Source organism: Oncorhynchus gorbuscha, linkage group LG07, assembly GCF_021184085.1.
Source record: "Oncorhynchus gorbuscha isolate QuinsamMale2020 ecotype Even-year linkage group LG07, OgorEven_v1.0, whole genome shotgun sequence".
Lineage (NCBI taxonomy): Eukaryota > Metazoa > Chordata > Actinopteri > Salmoniformes > Salmonidae > Oncorhynchus > Oncorhynchus gorbuscha.
In genome coordinates, this window is record NC_060179.1 from 41422877 (window position 1) to 41444250 (window position 21374).

Here is a 21374-nt window from a genome sequence, read left to right on the forward strand (position 1 = left end):
ACTCAAGGTCAGAAAGGCAGATGAGGTTGACATAGGATATTTAAACCACCATCAATTATTGATGGGCAATATGTCAGCCTGTTAGGAGCAGGTCCATGTGGTGAACGATCATTCCAGGCTATTAAACACATCTACACCACTGTGCCAGCTGCCAAGTCATTAACCGTAGTTTTCCATTCATAAATGGAAAATAACAGATGGAAAGTTGCAGGAGATGGGGTCTCTCCACAGCCTGAGGCAAAGCTGCTAGATACAGTAATACAGACATGTGCATCTTATTTCTTCTGACTCTGGCTAATCTATAGTCTCTCACCTGCTACAGTACCAGTTGCCACGCACTGACAAATCGTAACAGTTAAATCAAATAAACGGAGTGTACAAAACATTATGAACACCCGCTCCTTCCACGACAGACTGACCAGCTGAATTCAGGTAAAAGAATTCAGGTGAAAGCTATGATCCCTTATTGATGTTACTTGTTAAATCCACTTCAAATCAGTGTAGATGAAGGGTTAACTATGTTTTTTTAAGACTCGACAAAAGTGACACATTGGTTGTGTATGTGTGCCATTCAGAGGGTGAATGGGAAGACTAGATTTAAGTGCCTTTGAATGGGGTATGGCAGTAGGTGCCAGGCGCACCGGTTTGTGTCAAGAACTGCAACCCTGCTGGGTTTTTCACGCTCAACAGTTTCCCGTGTGTATCAAGAATGGTCCACCACCCAAAGGACATCCAGCCAACTTGACAACTCTGGGAAGCATTGGAGTCAACATGGGCCAGAATCCCTCTAACGCTTTCGACACCTTGTAGAGTCCATGCCCTGACGAATTGTGGCTGTTCTGAGGGCAAAAGGGAGGGGGTAAAACTGAATATTAGGAAGTGTTCTTCATGTTTTATACACTCAATGTATATTTGAATCCCTCACTGTTTCCTCTATATAGTCCCACAAGCACTAAAGGGTCAGAATGACACAAAGATAGCCTGTTAATATGTAGTGACTGCAAAGAGGGGCCAGTATTACAGTATGTGAAAAGTGTTTAATCGTGCGGGCCATTTTTATGTCCTCATTTGAAAGTCAACACAAATGCTTTCTGTTTTAAGACATAGTCTTGTCCATTGGCAGAAGGAAGGTGTTTGGGGGGGGGGCTTGGCAGTGGGGACTGTCTGTCGCCGTCACACAATGAGAGACAGTAGGTCAGGGGGGGAGAGAGAGGGGGGTGCTGTGATGGCTGTCAGTGTGCCGGGGTCCAGGCCATTCATCGCCCTGCTGCAAACACAACACACAAACACAACATGGGTTAGTCTGGTCTACTGACGGCAACATCTCACTTATTGCTACTTACAAAATGAACCTTGCTGGATTCATATTATGGGGTGGTAAAACAGGTATATTAGCATAGCAAACATAATATCTGCCTAGCCTAATACCTAAGTATTGCCAGTCAAATGTAAAACCATACACATGCTCCCTCCCCTCTCTTTTAATACCTAGTGGAGTTTGTTCAACCTAGTTTTGACCATATAAAAAAAGTTAATTCCAGAGTCGGCATGGGTTCGAATCCGGCCCACTGCCCTTTGGCTCCCCCATCTTTCCACTGTAATCTCTCTACAATAGAGCTATAAAAAAAAATGACGAAAGGAGTGGGCGAAAGAAGTGGGACTGCCCCACTCCTTAAAAATAAAGTGAATTCTAAAAAGGTGTGTTGTGTATTAATGTATTCCATTTCAAACACCCGTATCTGGAATCTGATTCCTTCTTATCTATTTAGCTAGCTAGTAATATGAATAGTATGGCACAGTGGTGAGTGTGCTCTTTAGTAAAGAGCTATATTTATAACTTCTCTGCTCCTCCCTGCGGTGAAACCCAAACCGTGTCCTTGTGAGCATGTCCTGCTCAACATGCTCAGTCAAGCTCATATCTAAAGTTCCTCACACAGTAGAAACAACGCCATGGCACTATAACCTCTACACACAGTCACACCACTTCTACAGGGGACATAATATTCATACCTTGAAAGACAACCTCAATAAGGAAAAACAGAAGGACAGCACCGGCTACATAAGAACAGGAAAAGGTTACTTTTTACTTTAGAATCAGCTGCAAAAATGTATGTTCACATCCAGTAGTTTGTAGTTAATTGACAATAATTGAGCACACAATTCAAAAAGTGTACCACAACCAACTTTCCATTGCACTACAGTACATGCTTTTTCCTACACACCACAAAACTGAGAATCAATATCCCCCCAAAATGATTATTGATCCAAAGACCATGAAAGCTACCAACACACCAGCAGACCTACAGATATATTCAATGGGAAGGAGATATATCTACTGTACAGCAGTGTTAAGAAGCAGAGAAATGTACCGCCACCCAGAGCAGATATCTAGCCCCACAGTGAGTGAGTCTACCCCAGCGCTATAAGAGAAAAGTAGGGAGGCTTGTTAATCAAACAGCATGCAGGTGACCCACACATCATGAGAGGAGGAAGATCATTACCTAGAATTAATGCAGGGAATATGACCCTCTCTCTCCTGCTGGGGAAAAACACAAGGGTCTGAGAGACCTTGTCAACCTCCTTAACTCCTCCAACGTCAACACAATTCCATGTACTCTCAACACTAAACAAACATTTCAAATACACATTTCTACTGTCAAATGGATCAACATCACCATTGAGAAATCTAACTGTAAAGCCAGAGGGGTCTTAACAGAGCAAACAATACATCGAGAAAATGACTAATGCATTAGGCTTATAACCAAAACAAAGATTTGACATCTAAGAAATGTTGTTGTCCTTTACAAAGTGGCTTTCTCGGAAAACCATATCTTCAATCTCCTGTACCTCACAAATGAGTAATGTGTGTGTGTGTGTGTGTGTGAGTCAGAGAGGGTGTAGTTGAATCTGGCTTCGACTTACGTTTTGTCGTAGTATGACGACGTCGTGTGGAGTATATGGGAGAACTTGGCTGTGTTGCCGTTGATCACGTTCCCATTTTCCGTGATGGCATAAGAGTTCCTGGCTTTCTGGTCCTTGGCAAAGTTCCTGCAGGCTGTCAGCTTAGACTCCAGAGCCTGAGATGGACGTAGAGAACGCAAAAAGATAGAGACGTTCCACTATTAGCAAGAGGTCGATATATGGTATAAGATACCGTCTTAGTGTACCAGAGTATACAGTGAATAGCGAATGTGTGCAAATACATTTTTCTATGTCTCACCCCCACTTTCCGTAGCAAGTCACTGACGATGTTGAGGGCTGATATTCTAGCAGAGGGAGTCAGTGAGTTACCAAGGCCATTGGACAACTCTGGAAAATGAATACAATATACAAATCAAAATCACATTTTATTAGTCATATTAGTCACATACTTTGTAAACAACAAGTGTAGACTAACAGTGAAATGATTACTTACGGACCTTTCCTAACAATGCAGAGAGAAAGAAAATAGCTAAATATTAGAAAAGTAGAACACGTAATAATAAATACACAATGACTAACGATAACTTGGCTATATGGGTACCAGTACCAGTCAAAAGTTTGGACACACCTACTCATTCAAGGGTTTTTCTTTATTTTTTTCTTTATTTTTTCTACATTGTAGAATAATAGCAAAGACATCAAAACTATGATATAACACATATGGAATCATGTACTAACCAAAAAAAAAAGTGTGAAACAAATCAAAATATATTTTATATTTGAGATTCTTCAAAGTAGCTTTGCCTTGATGACAGCTTTGCACACTTGGCATTCTCTCAACCAGCTTCATGAGATAGTCACCTGGAATTAATTTCAATTAACAGGTGTGCCTTAAATGTTAATTTGTGGAATTTCTTTCCTTCTAAATGCGTTTGAGCCAAACAGTTGTGTTGTGACAAGGTGCAGGTAGTATACAGAATATAGTCCTATTTGGTAAAATACCAAGTCCATATTATGGCAAGAACAGCTCAAATAAGCAAAGAGAAATGACAGTCCATCATTACTTTAGGACATGAAGGTCAGTCAATGCGGAACATTTCTTCAAGTGCAGTCGCAAAAACCATCAAGGGCTCTCATGAGGACTGCCACAAGAAAGGAAGACCCAAAGTTACCTCTGCTGCAGAGGATAAGTTCATTAGCGTTACCAGCCAAATAAATGCTTCAGAGTTCAAGTAACAGACACATCTGAACATCAACTGTTCAGAGAAGACTGCGTGAATCAAGCCTTCATAGTTGAATTGCTGCAAAGAAGCAACTACTAAAAGGACACCAATAAGAAAAAGAGAGTTGCCTGGGCCAAGAAACATAAGCAATGAACATTAGACCGGTGGAAATCTATCCTTTGGTCTGATGAGTCCAAATGTAAGACTTTTGGTTCCAACCGCCGTGTCTTTGTGAGACGCAGAATAGGTGAAAGGAAGATCTCTGCATGATGTGTTTCCTACCGTGAAGCATGGAGGTGGTGTGATCGTGCTTTCTGGTTACACTGTCAATTATTTATTTAGAATTTAAGGCACACTTAACCAACATGGCTACCACAGCATTCTGCAACAATACGCCATCCCATCTGGTTTGCGCTTAGTGGGAATATAATTTGTTTTCAAAAGGACAATGACCCAACACACCTCCAGGATGTGTAAGGGCTATTTGACCAAGAAGAAGAGTGATGGAGTGCTGCATCAGATGACCTGGACTCCACAACCAACTGACCTCAACCCAATGGAGATGGTTTGGGACGAGTTGGACCACAGAGCGAAGGAAAAGCAGCAAATAAGTGCTTAGCATATGTGGGAACTCCTTCAAAACTTCCAGGTGAAGCTGGTTGAGAGAATGCCAAGAGTGTGCAAAGCTGTCATCAAGGCAAAGGGTGGCTACTTTTAAGAATCCAAAATCTAAAATATATTTTCATTTGTTAGGCCTGTTATCAGCAACCATCACTCCTGTATTCCAATGGCACGTTGTGTTAGCTAATCCAAGTTTATCATTTTAAAAGGCCAATTGAGCATTAGAAAACCCTTTTGCAATTATTTTAGCACAGCTGAAAAATGTTATTCTGATTAAAGAAGCAACAAAACTGGCCTTCTTTAGACTAGTTGAGTATTACATGCTCAAAATGGCCAGCAACAAATAACTTTCTTCTGAAACTCATCAGTCTATTCTTGTTCTGAGAAATGAAGACTATTCCATGCGAGAAATTGCCAAGAAACTGAAGATCTCGTACAATGCTGTGTACTACTCCCTTCACAGAACAGCGCAAACTGGCTCTAGCCAGAATAGAAAGAGGAGGGGGAGGCCCGGTGCACAACTGAGCAAGAGGACAAGTACATTAGAGTGTCTGGCTTGAGAAACAGACGCCTCAAGTCCTCAACTGGCAGCTTCATTAAATAGTACCCGCAAAACACCAGTCTCAACGTCAACAGTGAAGAGGCGACTCCGGGATGTTGGCCTTCTAGGCAGAGTTGCAAAGAAAAAGCCACATCTCAGACTGGCCAATAAAAAGTAGATGGGCAAAAGAACACAGACACTGGACAGAAGAAACCTGCCTAGAAGGCCAGCATCCTGGAAGAGAGAGAGAGTGGTGTGTGTGTGTTTATGAGAGAGAGGGAGACGGAGTGTGTGTGTGTGTAAGGGAAGGAGAGTGTGTGCGCTGGTGTTAACTGAAAAGTAAAGAAGGTTTCATGCAGCGTTTTCCAGTGACTGCCACAATGGCATGCAGACCATTATTCATGTACATTCCTTCCTCCCATTTCTCCAGCGATCAGTAGCCCACGATCAGCTCCTTTGTGTTGCTGACGTTGAGGAAGAGGTTGTTGTCCTGGCATCTCTGATCTCCTCCCTATAGGCTGCCCAATTGTCTTCGGTGATCAGGCCTCCCACCGTTGTGTTGTCGGGAAACTTATCAGCCCCCCCCCCCCGTGTTGAGGATCAGCGTGGCAGACGTGTTTTTGCCTGCCCTCGCCACCTGGGGGCGGCCCATCAGGAAGTCCAGGATCCAGTTGTATTGGCAGGTATTCAGGTAATTAGCTTAGTGATGAGCTTGAGGGTACTATGGTGTTGAACGCTGAGCTATAGTCAATTATTTTGGCCCATTCCTCCATGCAGGTCTCTCGAGCAATGATGTTTTGGGACTTTCAACTCCCTCCAAAGATTTTCTATGGGGTTGAGATCTGGAGACTGGCTAGGCCACTCCAGGACCTTGAAATGCTTCTTACGAAGCCACTCCTTCGTTGCCAGGGCGGTGTGTTTGGGATCATTGTCATGCTGAAAGACCCAGCCACATTTCATCTTCAATGCCCTTGCTGATGGAAGGAGGTTTTCTCTCAAAATCTCACGATACATGGCCCCATTCATTCTTTCCTTTACACAGATCAGTCGTCCTGGTCCCTTTGCAGAAAAACAGCCCCAAAGCATGATGTTTCCACCCCCATGCTTCACAGTAGGTATGGTGTTCTTTGAATGCAACTCAGCATTCTTTGTCCTCCAAACACGACAAGTTGAGTTTTTACCAAAATGTTATATTTTGGTTTCATCTGACCATATGACATTCTCCCAATCTTCTGGATCATCCAAATGCTCTCTAGCAAACTTCAGACGGGCCTGGACATGTACTGGCTTAAGCAGGGGGACACGTCTGGCACTGCAGGATTTGAGTCCCTGGCGGCGTAGTGTTACTGATGGTAGGCTTTGTTACTTTGGTCCCAGCTCTCTGCAGGTCATTCACTAGGTCCCCCCTTGTGGTTCTGGGATTTTTGCTCACCGTTCTTGTGATCATTTTGACCCCACGGGGTGAGATCTTGCGTGGAGCCCCAGATCGAGGGAGATTATCAGTGGTCTTGTATGTCTTCCATTTCCTAATAATTTCTCCCACAGTTGATTTCTTCAAACCAAGCTGTTTACCTATTGCAGATTCAGTCTTCCCAGCCTGGTGCAGGTCTACAATTTTGTTTCTGGTGTCCTTTGACAGCTCTTTGGCCTTGGCCATAGTGGAGTTTGGAGTGTGACTGTTTGAGGTTGTGGACAGGTATCTTTTATACTGATAACAACTTCAAACAGGTGCCATTAATACAGGTAACGAGTGGAGGACAGAGGAGCCTCTTAAAGAAGAAGTCTGTGAGAGCCAGAAATCTTGCTTGTTTGTAGGTGACCAAATACTTATTTTCCACCATAATTTGCAAATAAATTCATAAAAAATCTTACAATGTGATTTTCTGGATTTTTCCCCCTCATTTTGTCTGTCATAGTTGAAGTGTACTTATGATGAAAATTACAGGCCTCTCATCTTTTTAAGTGGGAGAACTTGCACAATTGGTGGTTGACTAAATACTTTTTGCCCCACTGTATAGTGTATCTTATCCATGTCCTTGTTCAGCCACGACTCGGAAAAACGTGAATATTATAGTTCTTCAGGTCCCATTTATAGGATAGTCTCGAACGGAGCTCGTCCATTTTGTTATCCAGTGATTGTACGTTCGCCAATAGAACAGTCATTGTCATACAGTATACTTCACATAAAAAAGGAGACAGTGTTGAGGTCAGAGCAAAAGGGTACCTGTGGGGTTGGCGAAGGCATTGTCCAGACTCTTCGCGAGCGGCGTTGCGGGGAGAGACAGTGAGGCCTGGACAGAGTAATCCATCTGGTCATTGTCCTCCTGGGTGGGCGAGGTGGGCGCCGACATCCTGGTTACGTCCGTATTTCGCTCTCGGACAGCAAGCTCCTGACGCAGGTCTGACAGACAAGCAGACAGACAGACTATTTAAGGCTAAGTCAGACCAGACAATCAGATTGAGGTTGATGGTGTGATAGTCTCTCCCAACAATAATTTGTGGCTGTAAGCAATGCTAATGCTGTGAGTACATGGGTTCTATTCATTTCACACATATCACTGGGAAGATGAAAGAGAAAAAGGGAACAGCTAATTTTTTTATGAGTCAAAACGGATCAATAAGCACCTCTGGCCTCATCTTTCAATCTCTGCACTGAGACCAGGACGAATTCCTTCTCATCCAGCTCGCTCTCCAGGAAGGCGTTCCTCTCGATAGCCTGGTTCAGACGCTGCTCAAAGTCCTCCAGGGACACAATTGTAGCCCTGCAGAAATAAATTAAATTCAAAAGGAAAACACTGTTCAGTGGACTCTTTGCTTTTGCACACAAAGGCACATGCTGAAACATACACTGATACCTGTGTTTCACCGTGATGCATTACTGTTATTTAGTGCTAAATTAATCTCTTGTGGACAACTGCGCAAAATAAGAATGTGTTCTTAACTGACTTGCCTGGTTAAATAAAGGTAAAATTATTTTTTTTAAAAACATAAATCGAGCCTCTGACGAAATTATGGATGATTTTGTTCTTGGATAACAGAGGTCAGTGCTAAATTAACATTTCAATTAACATGTTTGCTGAAAGGACATATTCTTTCCACAGCTTACCAGCTTGCACATATCATATTCCATTCCATGTCGATGATGCTTAAGAAGCATTGTTTGAACCAAAAGATGACATGAAATGAAATCAATGAAACAAAAATAAAATGAAACAATGACTCATACAATGCATCATACAATAATGAATCATTTTGAAATATGATGTAAATAGTCCCATATATTCAACATGCTGTAAACTATTGTTTTTGAATCCATTATTAACTCTAATTAGAATGACCTATGCTATGTTCATTGGTTGCACTGATTGTCTACATATCCTGGTTCAAGCGTTCATGATGTATGGCACTGAGTTGCTAAAAGTTGTATCCGTTAAATAGTTGGGAGCATATACAGTGCATTCTGAATGTATTCAGACCCCTAGACTTTTCCCACATTGTTACGTTATAGCCTTATTCTAAAATATATATCTTTTTTACATTTTATTTCCTCATCAATCTACGCACAATACCACATAACGCTGTACAACATCACAGTACCAAAAAGTCACGATACTTATGATACCAACATTTTATAATACCATTTCATATGATACTGACACTTTGCTTATAAATTCAGTGAAACTTTAAGCAACAGCAACTAGCATTCGCCAGTTCAATGTCACTTTCATGCGCGTATCACGTGTGGCAGCTGTAATCAGCCAGCCCCATAGTGGTTAGAGCGTTGGACTAGTAACCAGAAGGTTGCGAGTTCAAACCTCCGAGCTGACAAGGTACAAATCTGTCGTTCTGCCCCTGAACAGGCAGTTAACCCACTGTTCCCAGGCCGTCATTGAAAATAAGAATATGTTCTTAACTGACTTGCCTGGTTAAATAAAGGTAAAATAAATAAAATAAAAAAATCCCCTTCCAGCTCTCACTAGCTTCTCTCCCTGCTCGTCTATTCCTCCATCAGGTTTTAAAAATATCATTTATCTGTGAAGGAGAGCAGGGATTCAGATACTAATCAGTCTACTGTTGTTACATTTGTACATTTCATACATTGGAGCAAGCAAAGTTGATACATTGCATATAATTTCATCCCAGATATAACCAGTCTGTGTCAGCCTTGCAAGTTCACTGTCATCCAGCAGAGCCAGAGAGGAAAAACAGCTTTTCAACAGGCATGCTGGTAGCTTTACATCAAAGAAAACAGCTCTTCCCTAGTTAAAATTATTTAAGAAATATGAGCCATACAACTGGAGCTACCTTTTTTACTTCCTGCGCAATATCATCACCAATCCTGGGGTGATAATTACTGGTTTGATAAAGAACAACATTAAAATCAGTCATTTTACCTAGCTAGCGAACAATCTGGTAACTTGACAGTAGGTCTAGGCAAATTTGATTGGCACTGGAAGAAAGGAAATGTTCTGCTACTCATGAGACGTGTTTCAAAGGATTCATATAGGCCTAATGTAAGCCTAAACTATATCAAAGAGTGGTGTGTGTGTGTGTTTATAAGAGAGAGAGTGTGTAAGGAAGGGAGTGTGTGTGTGTGTTCCAACTGAAGAGTAAAGAAGATTTCATGCAGCGTTTTCCACTTATTGCCACAATGACATGCAGATAATTAGGTGGTGAGGGTAGGTAGCAACACATCTGCCACGCTGATCCTCAACACTGAAGCCCCTCAGAGGTGGGTGCTCAGTCCTCTCCTGTACTCCCTGTTCACCTTACGACTGCATGACCAGGCACAACTCCAACACCATCATTAAGTTTGCAGACGACACAAAAATGGTAGGCCTGATCACCGACAACGACGAGACAGCCTTTAGGGAGGAGGTCAGAGACTTGGCTGGGTGGTGCCAGAATAACATCCTATCCCTCAATGTAACCAAGACTAAGGAGATGATTGTGGACTACAGGAAAAGGAGGACCGAGCACGCCCCATTCTCATCAACGGGGCTGTAGTGGAGCAGGTTGAGAGCGTCAAGTTCCTTGGTGTCCATGTCACCAACAAACTAGAATGGTCCAAACACACCAAGACGGTTGGGAAGAGGGCACGACAAAGCCTATTTCCCTCAGGAAACTAAAAAGATTTGGCATGGGTCCATGCCATTCTATGCAGTATTGAATTATACAGTGTGAAGTTAAATGCTCTATGTGTTGTATTGAGTAGAAGTGTGAATATCAGTGACAGGTTTTTTTGTGTAGCACATGCACATAACGTTTAGAAAACGGGAACAATTGTCGAACAGGACAAGAGGCCACTAAATTTCCCCCCTGTGGTATTACGAAATTACTTTGCATTGTAATACTTGGCCTGGTATCGTTAGTAAAATGTTGGTATCGTGACAACACTACTCTCATTAAGAAGCTCCTTTTGCCCACAGGACTGCCGCTGACTGGTTGTTCCTCGGTAAACCGTAGACAATGTAGTGCGTGAAATGCCCAGGAGGGTGGCCGTTTCTTAGATACTGGATCCGGCGCGCCTGGCACTGACGATCATAGCACGCTCAGTTGCTTAGGTCACTCGTTTGCCCATTCTAACGTTCAATCAAACAGTAACCGAATGCCTTGATGCCCGTCTGCCTGCTTTATATAGCAAGCCACGGCCACGTGACTCACGGTCTGTAGGAGCAATCCAATTTTGTGAACGGGGTGGTGTACCTAATAAACTGGTCGGGGAATTTACAGCAATCAGACCCATTTGGGCCAGAGGCATGTTTTAATTGGAATGGGGATTTTCCATCAGTCATCTGATTACACCCAATGAAGAGCACAGTGGGGAATTAATTAGAAAACATGCAACAAGCATCTCAGCCTCCATCATTCATGAGCACCTCTCTGCATGGGGTTAATGTATGAGTTTGTGTTCTGAAAGAGGATGAATACTTTTGCATCAACTGTTAAATTAGTACTACTGGTAGATAGTCTCTACTATTGCCTTTTTCGTCCAAAACAAACATCCTGAAGAATACAGTAAATATCAGGTTATGACGACTTCTACAGCTCCTCTTCTAATGCTGTATCCAGTATCTGTCTGTTAGATACTGTTTAGTGGTCTGGTCTCTTTCCTGACCTCTTGGCTCTTTCTAGGTCGTCGTTGGACTGCTCTAGCTCCCGCACGTATTTGTGGAGCTGCTCCTTTATGCCCCGGGTCTGTCCCAGGTCATCCTCCAGCATGTTGATCTGTTTGTAGCTCTGGGCATACTGCTGCTCCAGTTTTTCCTGGGGGGGGGGGGGGGGGGTCAAGAGATGGAGAGAGAAGAGGGGGGGGACCATTTTAAATAGGACGTTAAAGCTTTATTTTCCTAAGACCTCGCAGTCACACGCATACCCAAACAAGTGGAGGGAACCACCGTGGTAACCTACATTCTGTCATCTATTTTACAGAGCACTCCGTTATGATCTGTTTACTCCAGCGTTCTCAGGGTATGGGATGATGATGTGACCCTCTATCTTCTCCTGGAGCTCAGCTCAAAAATGTGTCTGGGTCTGCCAGTCTTTCGGACCTATATCTTCTGGATATGTCACGTCTGAATCAATTAACCACTAACCTGGGCCAGACAAATCCTGCTTTGTCCTGAAATGCCATTTTACATTAACTATTATATGATAATATTATATATTCATCAGCACATACATTCTAGCCTACGTCAAGTAGCTCATAACAAGGCGTTAATCAAGGTGACAGACACAGTCTCTGGCATCAGAATGAGAAAACCAGTCATTGCTGTGGTATTTTCCATAAACAAATGCATGAAAGCAATAATTGTTTATTGCCTGGAATAACCACCAAACAGTTGAAAAAAAAGCAGAACAGAAGACAATCTCACCATCAACGGTGGGGTGACTCGCATGGCTTGAGTCGTAATGTGAACATGGACAAGGGAGCCACACTCATCCTAGCGCTAATTACGGCATGAGAATGAATGTGCTGCTGATGCATTGTGTATGAGAATGATGAGTTTCATGCAAATGAACCACAGCTGGATATAACAGGATGTCGAGGGGCAGTAAAACACAGGTGCCGATTCCCCATAGTAGTGATCAGAGCATGATTGGGAAAGAGAGTTCCTTGTCTGCCTGACTGATACGATTTCTGTCTAAGAACCCTGTCTCCTTTACTGTTGAACATGCCTGATACGTCATTAAGAACTTCTATTAGGTTGGAATACTGACAGACACATGCTAACGAAACATGCCTCCTCCCTGGAGACCGCAATAAAAAACAAGCTATGATGATATAAGGCAGCTTCAAATAGTCATCAATAGTTTATTATGTCAAGGGTATGGAGTGTTTCTTAGGTTGTCAAAAGAGGAGCATGAATGCTAAACTCACATTCCAATAACAATACGTATTTTTTTATTTATTTTTACTTGAGCCGATCTAGTGTATTGTGTCCCTCTTGTGTACCTTGAGTGAGTCCACCTCTTTCTTGAGCCTGCTGTTTTCAGAGTGCAGGACTCTCGTGCGGTGCTCGGCCTGGCCCAGCTGGGTCTCCAGCTCTGCCTCCAGCTCTCTGCTGCCCTCCTGAAACTCCAGCAGCTCCTCCTGGGCCTCCTGGCAACTGACAGGGCAGATACCACCGGAGGACATGGTTAGTACAACAGTCCATTAGTATTTATTTGTTTTTTACTATGAAATAAAAGTACCCAGGTTAAGTATATAAGACTTAAAGAAACTCTCCTGTACTTTTGTATACTTTTTAACCAGTAGTTCTGGAAGTAGAGCTCACGAGCCAAAAGTGGTCCCCGAAAATTGAGTACAACGTCACACATGTGCAGCTATGTGCACCACATCATTGCTCTCTCGCTCTCTTGCTCTGCTGTGGGTGCATGATGTGACTTTTGCTAGCTGTCACTCATATGGTGAGGGGCTGAAGCTCATTGGTTGAACTGAAATTGCTAGGAGGCTGGACCACATGGGGGAAAATGGCGCAGCACAGCTCCCAGAGAAACAGTCACTTTCAAACTAGGGATTTTGTGGCTAGGCTAATTGCAGTAAGACAGTAATTCTGCTCATAGTGGGAGGTTTAAAACACACTCCGTATTCACCAAAGTTCTTTAAAAATAGAAATCACAAAATCATGTTACAGCCTTCTATGATGAATAGCATCTACGATCTACAAGAGTTCTTAAAGTCAAAGCGTATCCTGTTTTGTAGACAGTAACAGGAACTAGCAACCCGTAGATGACCAATCTTCTTTGTTTATCTAATAACATGAAAATCCTACATGACATACAGTAGGTACTTAAACATACACTGTCTTCAGGCCATTTAAACAGTGGAAATTGAACGCGCCGATCCTGGCCGCTTCACAAAGCCCACACAGGATTTGCACGGTTATGCTTGATCGTGATCCAGCCAATCAAAGAACCCTCTGACTTTCCTAACACCACATTGCATCACTTGTCCACCCTGGCCTCTCCAAAACGGCAACAGACTGTCTGTCTGCTACCCAGAGCAAAAGTAGATATTATATAAATAACCGGTTGGGTTGTTTACTGTGGGCATGTGGCCAGGACAGGGTAGCGTTTCAGGGTGGGGGTTGGGTTGAATGGGGTTATGTAAGTAAGTGTCTGCCGCCCATTAAAGCCATGGACACACAGCTGCTCTAAAAATGTGTCCAGGGGCCATCGGCATTGCACGCTACAGGCAATGTGACCGGTGGGACATGGTGGAAGGGGGGCCTGGAAACAGGACTTACCTTCCTGCTATGGACTGTCTGTCCTGTGTTGCTACCCTGGGGGCAGTGGTGTTTGGAAGGGGAAAGCCAAGTGGGCTCTTTAACTTTAAAACCCCAGCAGGTCACCACTTCCTCCATCTGTGGTTAGTTCCAAACGCAGCATCAGCACCCTCGGCGGTCTTTGAACGGCTTGTTTTGCCCAAGAGGTGAATGTCCCTTTCAGATATCCCTGAGCTGTCAGGGAACCCGAGCATCCTTTTATTGGCAAACTACTTTTGAAACAGTGTTTAGGGGAATCCTCAAGCAAGAGCATCTATTGTTGATATTAAGGAGCTGCTTCACTACCAAATTCATGACAATCTTAAACACACATTTATTGAGCGATACAAAGGGGAGTGGCTTTGATTCCCATTGGGTGTAAATGTCCATAGAGCCTCATATAACAGAGTGTAGTTTCCCCTAGCGCTGGGTGTATCTGTTGTCCACTGCGATCTTATCAGTAGTCTTTTGTATCAAAATAGCAGTGCGCCTGTGCTGTGCAATGACGATGTTCAATGAGAGAAATAGAGTCACGTCTGTCGCCCACTGCCAGTCTTGCACAGATGGGAAAAGACACATAAATCTAAGACCGCTATTAAATAATCCCATTCAGTGTAGACTTCAGGTATATTTTTTTGTATTTTACCCCCTTTTTCTCTCCAATTTCGTCATATCCAATAGCGATCTTGTCTCATCGCTGCAACTCCCCAACAGGCTAGGGAGAGGCGAATGTCAAGTAATACGTCCTCCGAAACATGACCCGTCAAACTGCGCTTCTTAACACCTGCCTGCTTAACCCGGAAGCCAGCTGCACCAAAGTGTCAGAGAAAACACTGTTCAACTGATGACCAAAATCAGCTGGCAGGTGCTCAGCCCGCCACAAGAAGTTGCTAGAGCGCAATGAGCCAAGTAAAGTCCCCCCGGCCAAACCCTCCCCTAACCAGGACGACATTGGGCCAATTGTGCTCCGCCCTATGGGACTCCCGTTCACGGCCGGTTGTGACACAGCCTGGGATAGAACCCGGGTCTGTAGTGCCGCCTCAAGCACTGCTGCGCCACTCGGGAGGCCTTAAGAAACTTTATAATGTGAAACCAGATCTGTCCCTTTGGAAGTACAAAGGAGTATTGAAGGACATTCCTAACATGGTCTTACATAAAGGACTTTCACAGGTTAAACTGTATCAGTCATTCATTAATGCTCTTAAAAACGAAAGAGTGAGGAGAGCTCAGCTATGAAGTCAATGTAACAAGTCTGGATGGGGAATTTCCTTTCAGAAGTACTCAGGATTTTAAAGTACAGATATATATATATATATATATATAGTGCTGCTCTGTTACCATGCACACAGTGAAACCACAGGATTCCAACATATTGTCATACTGAGTTTCTGGTGAGTTCAAGTAAAAGAAGCCTTGATGATCTTAGATATAGCAGTAATGTACCATAAAAAGGCATGATTTGGGCATATCTTACTTTTTCTGGTACTTGAGGGAAAGAGTCTTCCAGAAGTCAATCTCCTCGTCTTTCGAGGTGAATTTTGGAATCATATCTGTGTTCATGATATACATTTAGATCTGGAAAAATCAACAGAAACAATTTATATTACACAAATCAAATGTATTTATATAGCCCTTCTTACATCAGCTGATATCTTAAAGTGCTGTACAGAAACCCAGCCTAAAACCCCAAACAGAAGCACTGTACAAACAAACAAGTACATTTATCAGTAGCACTGTTGGGTTGAAAAAGTTGAGTGGAAATACATCATCTTCATATAGACGAACAACCACCAGAGCAAATATGGTACATTAGACATGTTTCCAAAATGGAATAGGACCACAGTAGAGTACACAGGGCATCCATCAGTGACACAGGACATTCTTCATTAGAAACATAATGAACATAATGACCTGAAGTACCCTGCTCTGTCCTCTCCAATCAATACCTTCTCAACATCCTCTCAAGCTATTTTTGTACAGTTGCAGCCGAGTGCCATAGGGTGTGTTTATGCGTAATGGATGTGTGCCCCGCTCGTCCTCTCTCGAGCCCTCACACTGGAATGATTTTCAACTCAGCAATTTCAACTCTTATCTATTATGCCAAAGCCACAGTAGTTGGCTCTTCTGCAGGTTGCCTAGCTCTTGAACTTTCCAGGCCAGTTAGTGTTGGACTCCCAGGACTGCAAGTGTTAGCCTATCGCCTAATAAGACCGACATCAACTCCTGGGCTGTAGCATCAGGTCCCATCAGGATGCAGAAATCTGTAGATCAATGATTTTTCTGGGAACTAATCAAAGGGCATGTCGGAGTCCATAGCCTCAAACAGGGTCGATTATTAAAATAACTGTATTCATTTCCCCTAGCACAGAAAAAAGGGATGTAACAACGCATATTTGAGTTTCCTGGAAAGAGGAAACAGAAATTTAAAAGGCGATGTGTTAGCCTATACATAGAGATCTGCTGTGTCAACTGCTGTTGCAGTATTAAGTTCCAGGGTAACTCTCTAGATTCAAATGTAAAAAATTGTAAATAGGTTGAAGTATAAAACGAGACATTATCATTTCCCTGGAGGTAAAAAAAAAAAGTGTGGCCAGGAGTAGGGCTGTGGCGGTCATGAAATTTAGTCAGCCGGTGATTATCAAGTAAATAGCAGTCGGTCTCACGGTAACTTACAAACACATTTAGCATCTCCTGGCTTCCACACACAACCTACTGATGCAGACCTTTGGAACATCTATACGTCTAATAAATCCATGTAATATAGCCTACACCTTCACAATAAATCCATTGTTTATTTTAGACAGGTCTATAGAAACATTAATGAAGAAAATGTAGTCTAATTCAGAAGAACAGAATAGCATACTCTGAGTTGTCCTTATTTAAAGGTCCTGATCTGGCTATGTCATATGGCTGTGGGCTACACTAGTTCATTTAGCAGACAAGATTTGGTTAGAATTCTGTGGCATTATTTTATAATGTAGAATACAATTGAACAAAGCTGAATAAAAAAGAAAGGATATTTTCTCCAAATGATTTGAGAGAGTGCGCACATGCGGCTATTCTGTGTTGAGCGGTTAACAAAGAAATAGGTACTCCTATATGCTTAATTTAGAGTTATGTAACTTTAGTTGTTCCACAAACGTTGGGCTATATGTTTAGAATGTAATACATTGTAAGGCTGTATGATGCGAGTAATCATGATTTGAAAGGCATGAGCTCTGCTTAGTTTTTTGCGCAGGCTGTACACTTCATCAGTCTCTCATTCACAATTTGACAAGCACTTAATAATGACTGGAATTTCCAAGTGGCGTCCCCTGTGTGTGGCCGTAATGCACCCTAAAAAAAAATCTGCCTTTTGCGGCCAGTTGTTCCATTCTGCGTGCTCCGAAGCGCCTCTCACTCACATGGCTCTCCATCATGTGATCAGGTTTTTCTCACAGGCTACAAGTGAAGACAGTACTTTCTTGAAGTACTTTCTTGAAGCACATCTGTATTTAGGGAGTTTCTCCCATTCTTCTCTGCAGATCCTCTCAAGCTCTGTCAGTTTGGATGGGGAACGTCGCTGCCCAGCTACTTTCATGTCTCTCCAGATATGTTCGATTGGGCTCAAGTTTGGGCTCTGGCTGTGCCACTCAAGGACATTCAGAAAAAGCTACTCCTGCGTTGTCTTGGCTGTGTACTTAGGGTCATTGTCCTGTTGGAAGGTGAACCTTCATCCCAGTCTGAAGTCCTGAGTGCTCTGGAGCAGGGTTTCATCAAGGATATCTGTACTTTGCTCCGTTCATCTTTCCCCCTTCCTGACTAATCTCCCAGTCCCTGCCGCAGAAAAACATCCCCACAGCATGATGGTGCCAGGATTCCTCCAGACATGACACTTGACCCTTCACATACCTAACCAATTCCTTGGCTCTCTTATTTTCAGTGCCATAATGTCCTTGAGGAGCAGATTCAATGCATGATTAGCACAGCCAATGGGTGGGATGTGAGGGTAGGACTCCTCCACTTCAGACCAAGCAGCCTTCAAGTTCGCAGCATTGTCTGTCGCCAGTGCAAATACCTTCTGTGGTTCAAGGTCATTGATGACTGCCTTTAGCTCACCTGCAATGTAGAAACCGGTGCTTCTGTTGTCCCTTGTGTCTGTGCTCTTGTAGAATACTGGTTGAGGGATGGATGTAGTTAATTATTCCTTGCCCACAAACATTCGATCACCATCAGAGATGATTGCAATACAGTCTGCTTTCTCTGATTTGCTTAACCTTCACTTGAACTCTGCATCCAGCAAATGCGTAGATAAAGCATGTCTGGTTGGAGGGGTGTATGCTGGGCGAAGAACATTAAGAAATCTCTTCCAATACACATTCCCTGTGAGCATCAGAGGTGAACCAGTTGCATACACAGCTTGAGCAAGACATTCATCAGTATTTCTCAGACTACGTTCCTCCATTGAGTCAAAAACACTTCTGATTCCAGGAGGATCATGAGCTGTTGCTATCGATAAGGTGTCTGATTCATCATTTTCCCCTCGAATAGAAGTAGAGGGACTCTTTGTTGCATTCTTCACATATGATTTGGCACAGTATTTGCAAATGAACACAGCTTTTCCTTCTACATGAGCTGCAGTGAAATGTCTCCACATATTAGATAAATGCCACGGGCACTTTCCTGTAAAGATGAGAAAACAAATGAGTAAAAAAAACTAACACAATTACATGTACAGATAAATAGTTAAGCAGTTAGATTAAACAACTCCTTTGTAAGATAAATGTTTTAAAATGAAACATGTATGGACTGGTGAATTAACACTCCTCAGTTAGCAGGATCAAGCAAGCTAAAAACCCACATGGTAGCAAAAACTAATTAGCAGAGATTGGTTAAATTAGAAATGATTTAAACACACTTGCTGTAGGCTACTATTTACTAATTAACAAAACATTATGTCATAAAATATATTCGCCCCTCCCAGTATTACCATGAAAACTTACCAGAAAGCATGTCATCCTTGGCTCAGACAGTTGTATTAGCGTGAGCTCAATAGCATCTCCTTAGTGTGCAAGATCTTGAGAATCTGCTGCACATGTGATGGAAGAATGCACTGCACATGTGATGGAAGAATGCACTATGCATGCAGAGGGTAGCAATTCCATTGGAAATGGGGATAGTTATGCCACAAGACCTAGAATTGCCTTATGTGTATCCCACAAAAAAAGGTTCACTGTTATAAGCTAACTTTTTTGATGAATGTATGCACAATTCCCCAAATTCCAGGGCTTAACTTCCCATGGAAAATTTCCAGAATTTACCATAAAGTTTCTGAACCTTTGCAACCCTTGGACTGAGAGAAGAGAGTTGGAGAGGAGAGAAAGAGGTACTGTAGCTTGTACTTGAAGGCCACTACGCATTATAATGTTAAGCCCACATGACAGGAAGATGCATGCAGTGCCTGACACGTTTTCTATTACCACTGAATTATTTAGTGGGAAAAGGAGAAATTCTCCCCTCTGGCAAAAATTATATCACAAAATGTGGTGCAGAAGAATAGTAAAGAATAATATATATACTGGATCGTACTGAAGGTAACGCGTTAACGAGCTGCATCATGATCTCATTCTTGCATCATGATCTCTAACAGGAATCCTTAACGTGAAGAACATCTGCTGCCAGAAAAAACACTGACACGACAAGCCCATTTCAAGGCCATCTGGCATGTGGAAAAATAATACTTCACAAATCTATCCATCTATAACAAATAAAGTAAAGCATTGCCATATAGTTTGCTGTCATTAGTCACAAGATAGTACGCCAAATCGAACTGTCAAAACCAAACTGTCAGCTGTCAAACATGCCCGGTCTCGAGTCGCTATAGCCACACGGGGTGACGCTTGGCTAACGTTAACTAGCTAGCTACTTACACTGGTAGCTACCCGTATCAATTCGAAGGAATTGTATTTTCTTGCATTTTGCGAAAATAAAGACAACGATTACATTGTGTAAAATCCCAACACAATGTCATACATACATACATATTGCGACGTACTTGAACATTTCCATTCGGTGTATTGCCCCTTTCGATGGTTTTCAGTCCATAGCTGTCCTCTCGGTGGTTCTCTATAGTGATGTGCAGTTCGCTAACGATTCGTTCTTTTTGAACGACTCTTTTTTTTCCCTGACTCGAGTGTCATGATTCGTTTTTCTGAGTGACTCGTTCATATTAGGGGGTTGTTTGACCTACTGTTACTGTTAAGTGCTGGCAGCAATGAGTCAGTCCTACAGCAGGATTAATACACGCTCCTCTGTCTGTCATTTGCGCGCAGGGAAATAGATCATGAGCATAGAGAAGAAAAATACATGTTTACAACACAGCTTTGTATAACCAAAACAACCGCATCTCCTCAACGAACACGAGTAAAAGGTGAAAGCACGTTCAAAAATGTCAACACCTCACCTGATTGGTCAGAAGAAAAAGTCCTGTCCACCAGAGCTCATGTCTTTCCTTCGGTGCTTGCTTGCAGATTTATGTTTTTAACTGCTGAACTTTTGACACAGGTTAGTCGCAAAATGTGTGCCAAAACTCTTGAGTGCACAGATTCGACATCGGCAAATGTAGTTTTGATTCACAGAAGAAGATTCACCAGTCGCAAGTTTACTCAATGAGTTGTATTCATTCTGAAATGTAGTTGCGTGCTTGCAAATCTTATTGAATTTATTCATATATCAACTTACATGTTTGCAAGTGTTGTATTTATTCACACATCACGCTAAACTCAGTCTACAGGTGCAACTCATACTTTACATGATTGTATAATGAAGTCAATATTTTACCTCCATAGAACTTTCCATCATTACTCTGTTGGGAAGAAACTGTTGATGCTACGTGTAGTCTTGTACACACGCGCAGCCTTCATCATACAAGGACAAGACACGCACCAGAGCAGAGCAAAGTGCATCAAAATAGATGTTTATCATCATCTGGTGGTCAAAAGTTGCAATGCACGTCTTCAATTAATAGTTTTTCGAATTACACGGTTCTATAACCGACCAGTTAATATATAGCTCAGTGTTCTATATGATTGATTATATGTTTAAGCTACTACAGTGTTTGACTGAGAACGTAACAATAACCTATCTCGAAGCAGAATTATATATTGTTGTTGAGTGGTGAATTAATTGGTTGATTTTGGGGGGTGATCTAGTCATATACTCTCCTATTCATGTATAACATTCTGGGTGATTTTTTTGTTGCTAACTTATTCACTGGACACGTCTGTTTATTATAGGCTGTTTATTATAGACTGCATTATA

At 42.4% G+C, this 21374-nt stretch overlaps 1 protein-coding gene across 9 annotated transcripts; it reads right to left on the minus strand.

The window, feature by feature from the left end:
• Window positions 1-1017: 1017 nt before the first annotated feature.
• LOC124039861 (nuclear distribution protein nudE-like 1-A) lies at window positions 1018-20913 on the minus strand. Of its 9 annotated transcripts, XM_046356345.1 has the most exons (11): window positions 20110-20454; window positions 15550-15650; window positions 12764-12917; window positions 11426-11574; window positions 7933-8069; window positions 7532-7708; window positions 3221-3309; window positions 2923-3077; window positions 2502-2536; window positions 2011-2055; window positions 1018-1267 (listed from the first exon to the last, which is right to left on the minus strand). In XM_046356345.1, the coding sequence occupies exons 2-11, from the start codon at window positions 15642-15644 to the stop codon at window positions 1257-1259; spliced, it is 1047 nt and encodes a 348-aa protein (XP_046212301.1). In that variant the 5' UTR covers window positions 15645-15650; window positions 20110-20454; the 3' UTR covers window positions 1018-1256. The 9 variants fall into 9 exon arrangements, with proteins under 9 accessions (XP_046212301.1, XP_046212296.1, XP_046212299.1 ...); XM_046356340.1 differs by lacking the exons at window positions 2011-2055; window positions 2502-2536; window positions 20110-20454 and adding exons at window positions 20518-20601; window positions 20895-20913; XM_046356343.1 differs by lacking the exons at window positions 2011-2055; window positions 2502-2536 and adding an exon at window positions 19058-19143 and having other exon boundaries at window positions 20110-20456.
• Window positions 20914-21374: the final 461 nt, after the last annotated feature.

Bases quoted from the DNA above. Each gene is read 5' to 3' on its own strand.
- LOC124039861 (XM_046356340.1), bottom strand. From the start codon at position 15,644: ATGTATATCATGAACACAGATATGATTCCAAAATTCACCTCGAAAGAC. The intron at 7,709-7,932 runs GTGCTTATTGAT...CTTGTCTGTCAG, and splicing joins ATTGAAAGATGAGGCCAGAG to ACCTGCGTCAGGAGCTTGCT. The intron at 3,310-7,531 runs GTACCCTTTTGC...TTCATTTTCCAG, and splicing joins TGCCTTCGCCAACCCCACAG to AGTTGTCCAATGGCCTTGGT.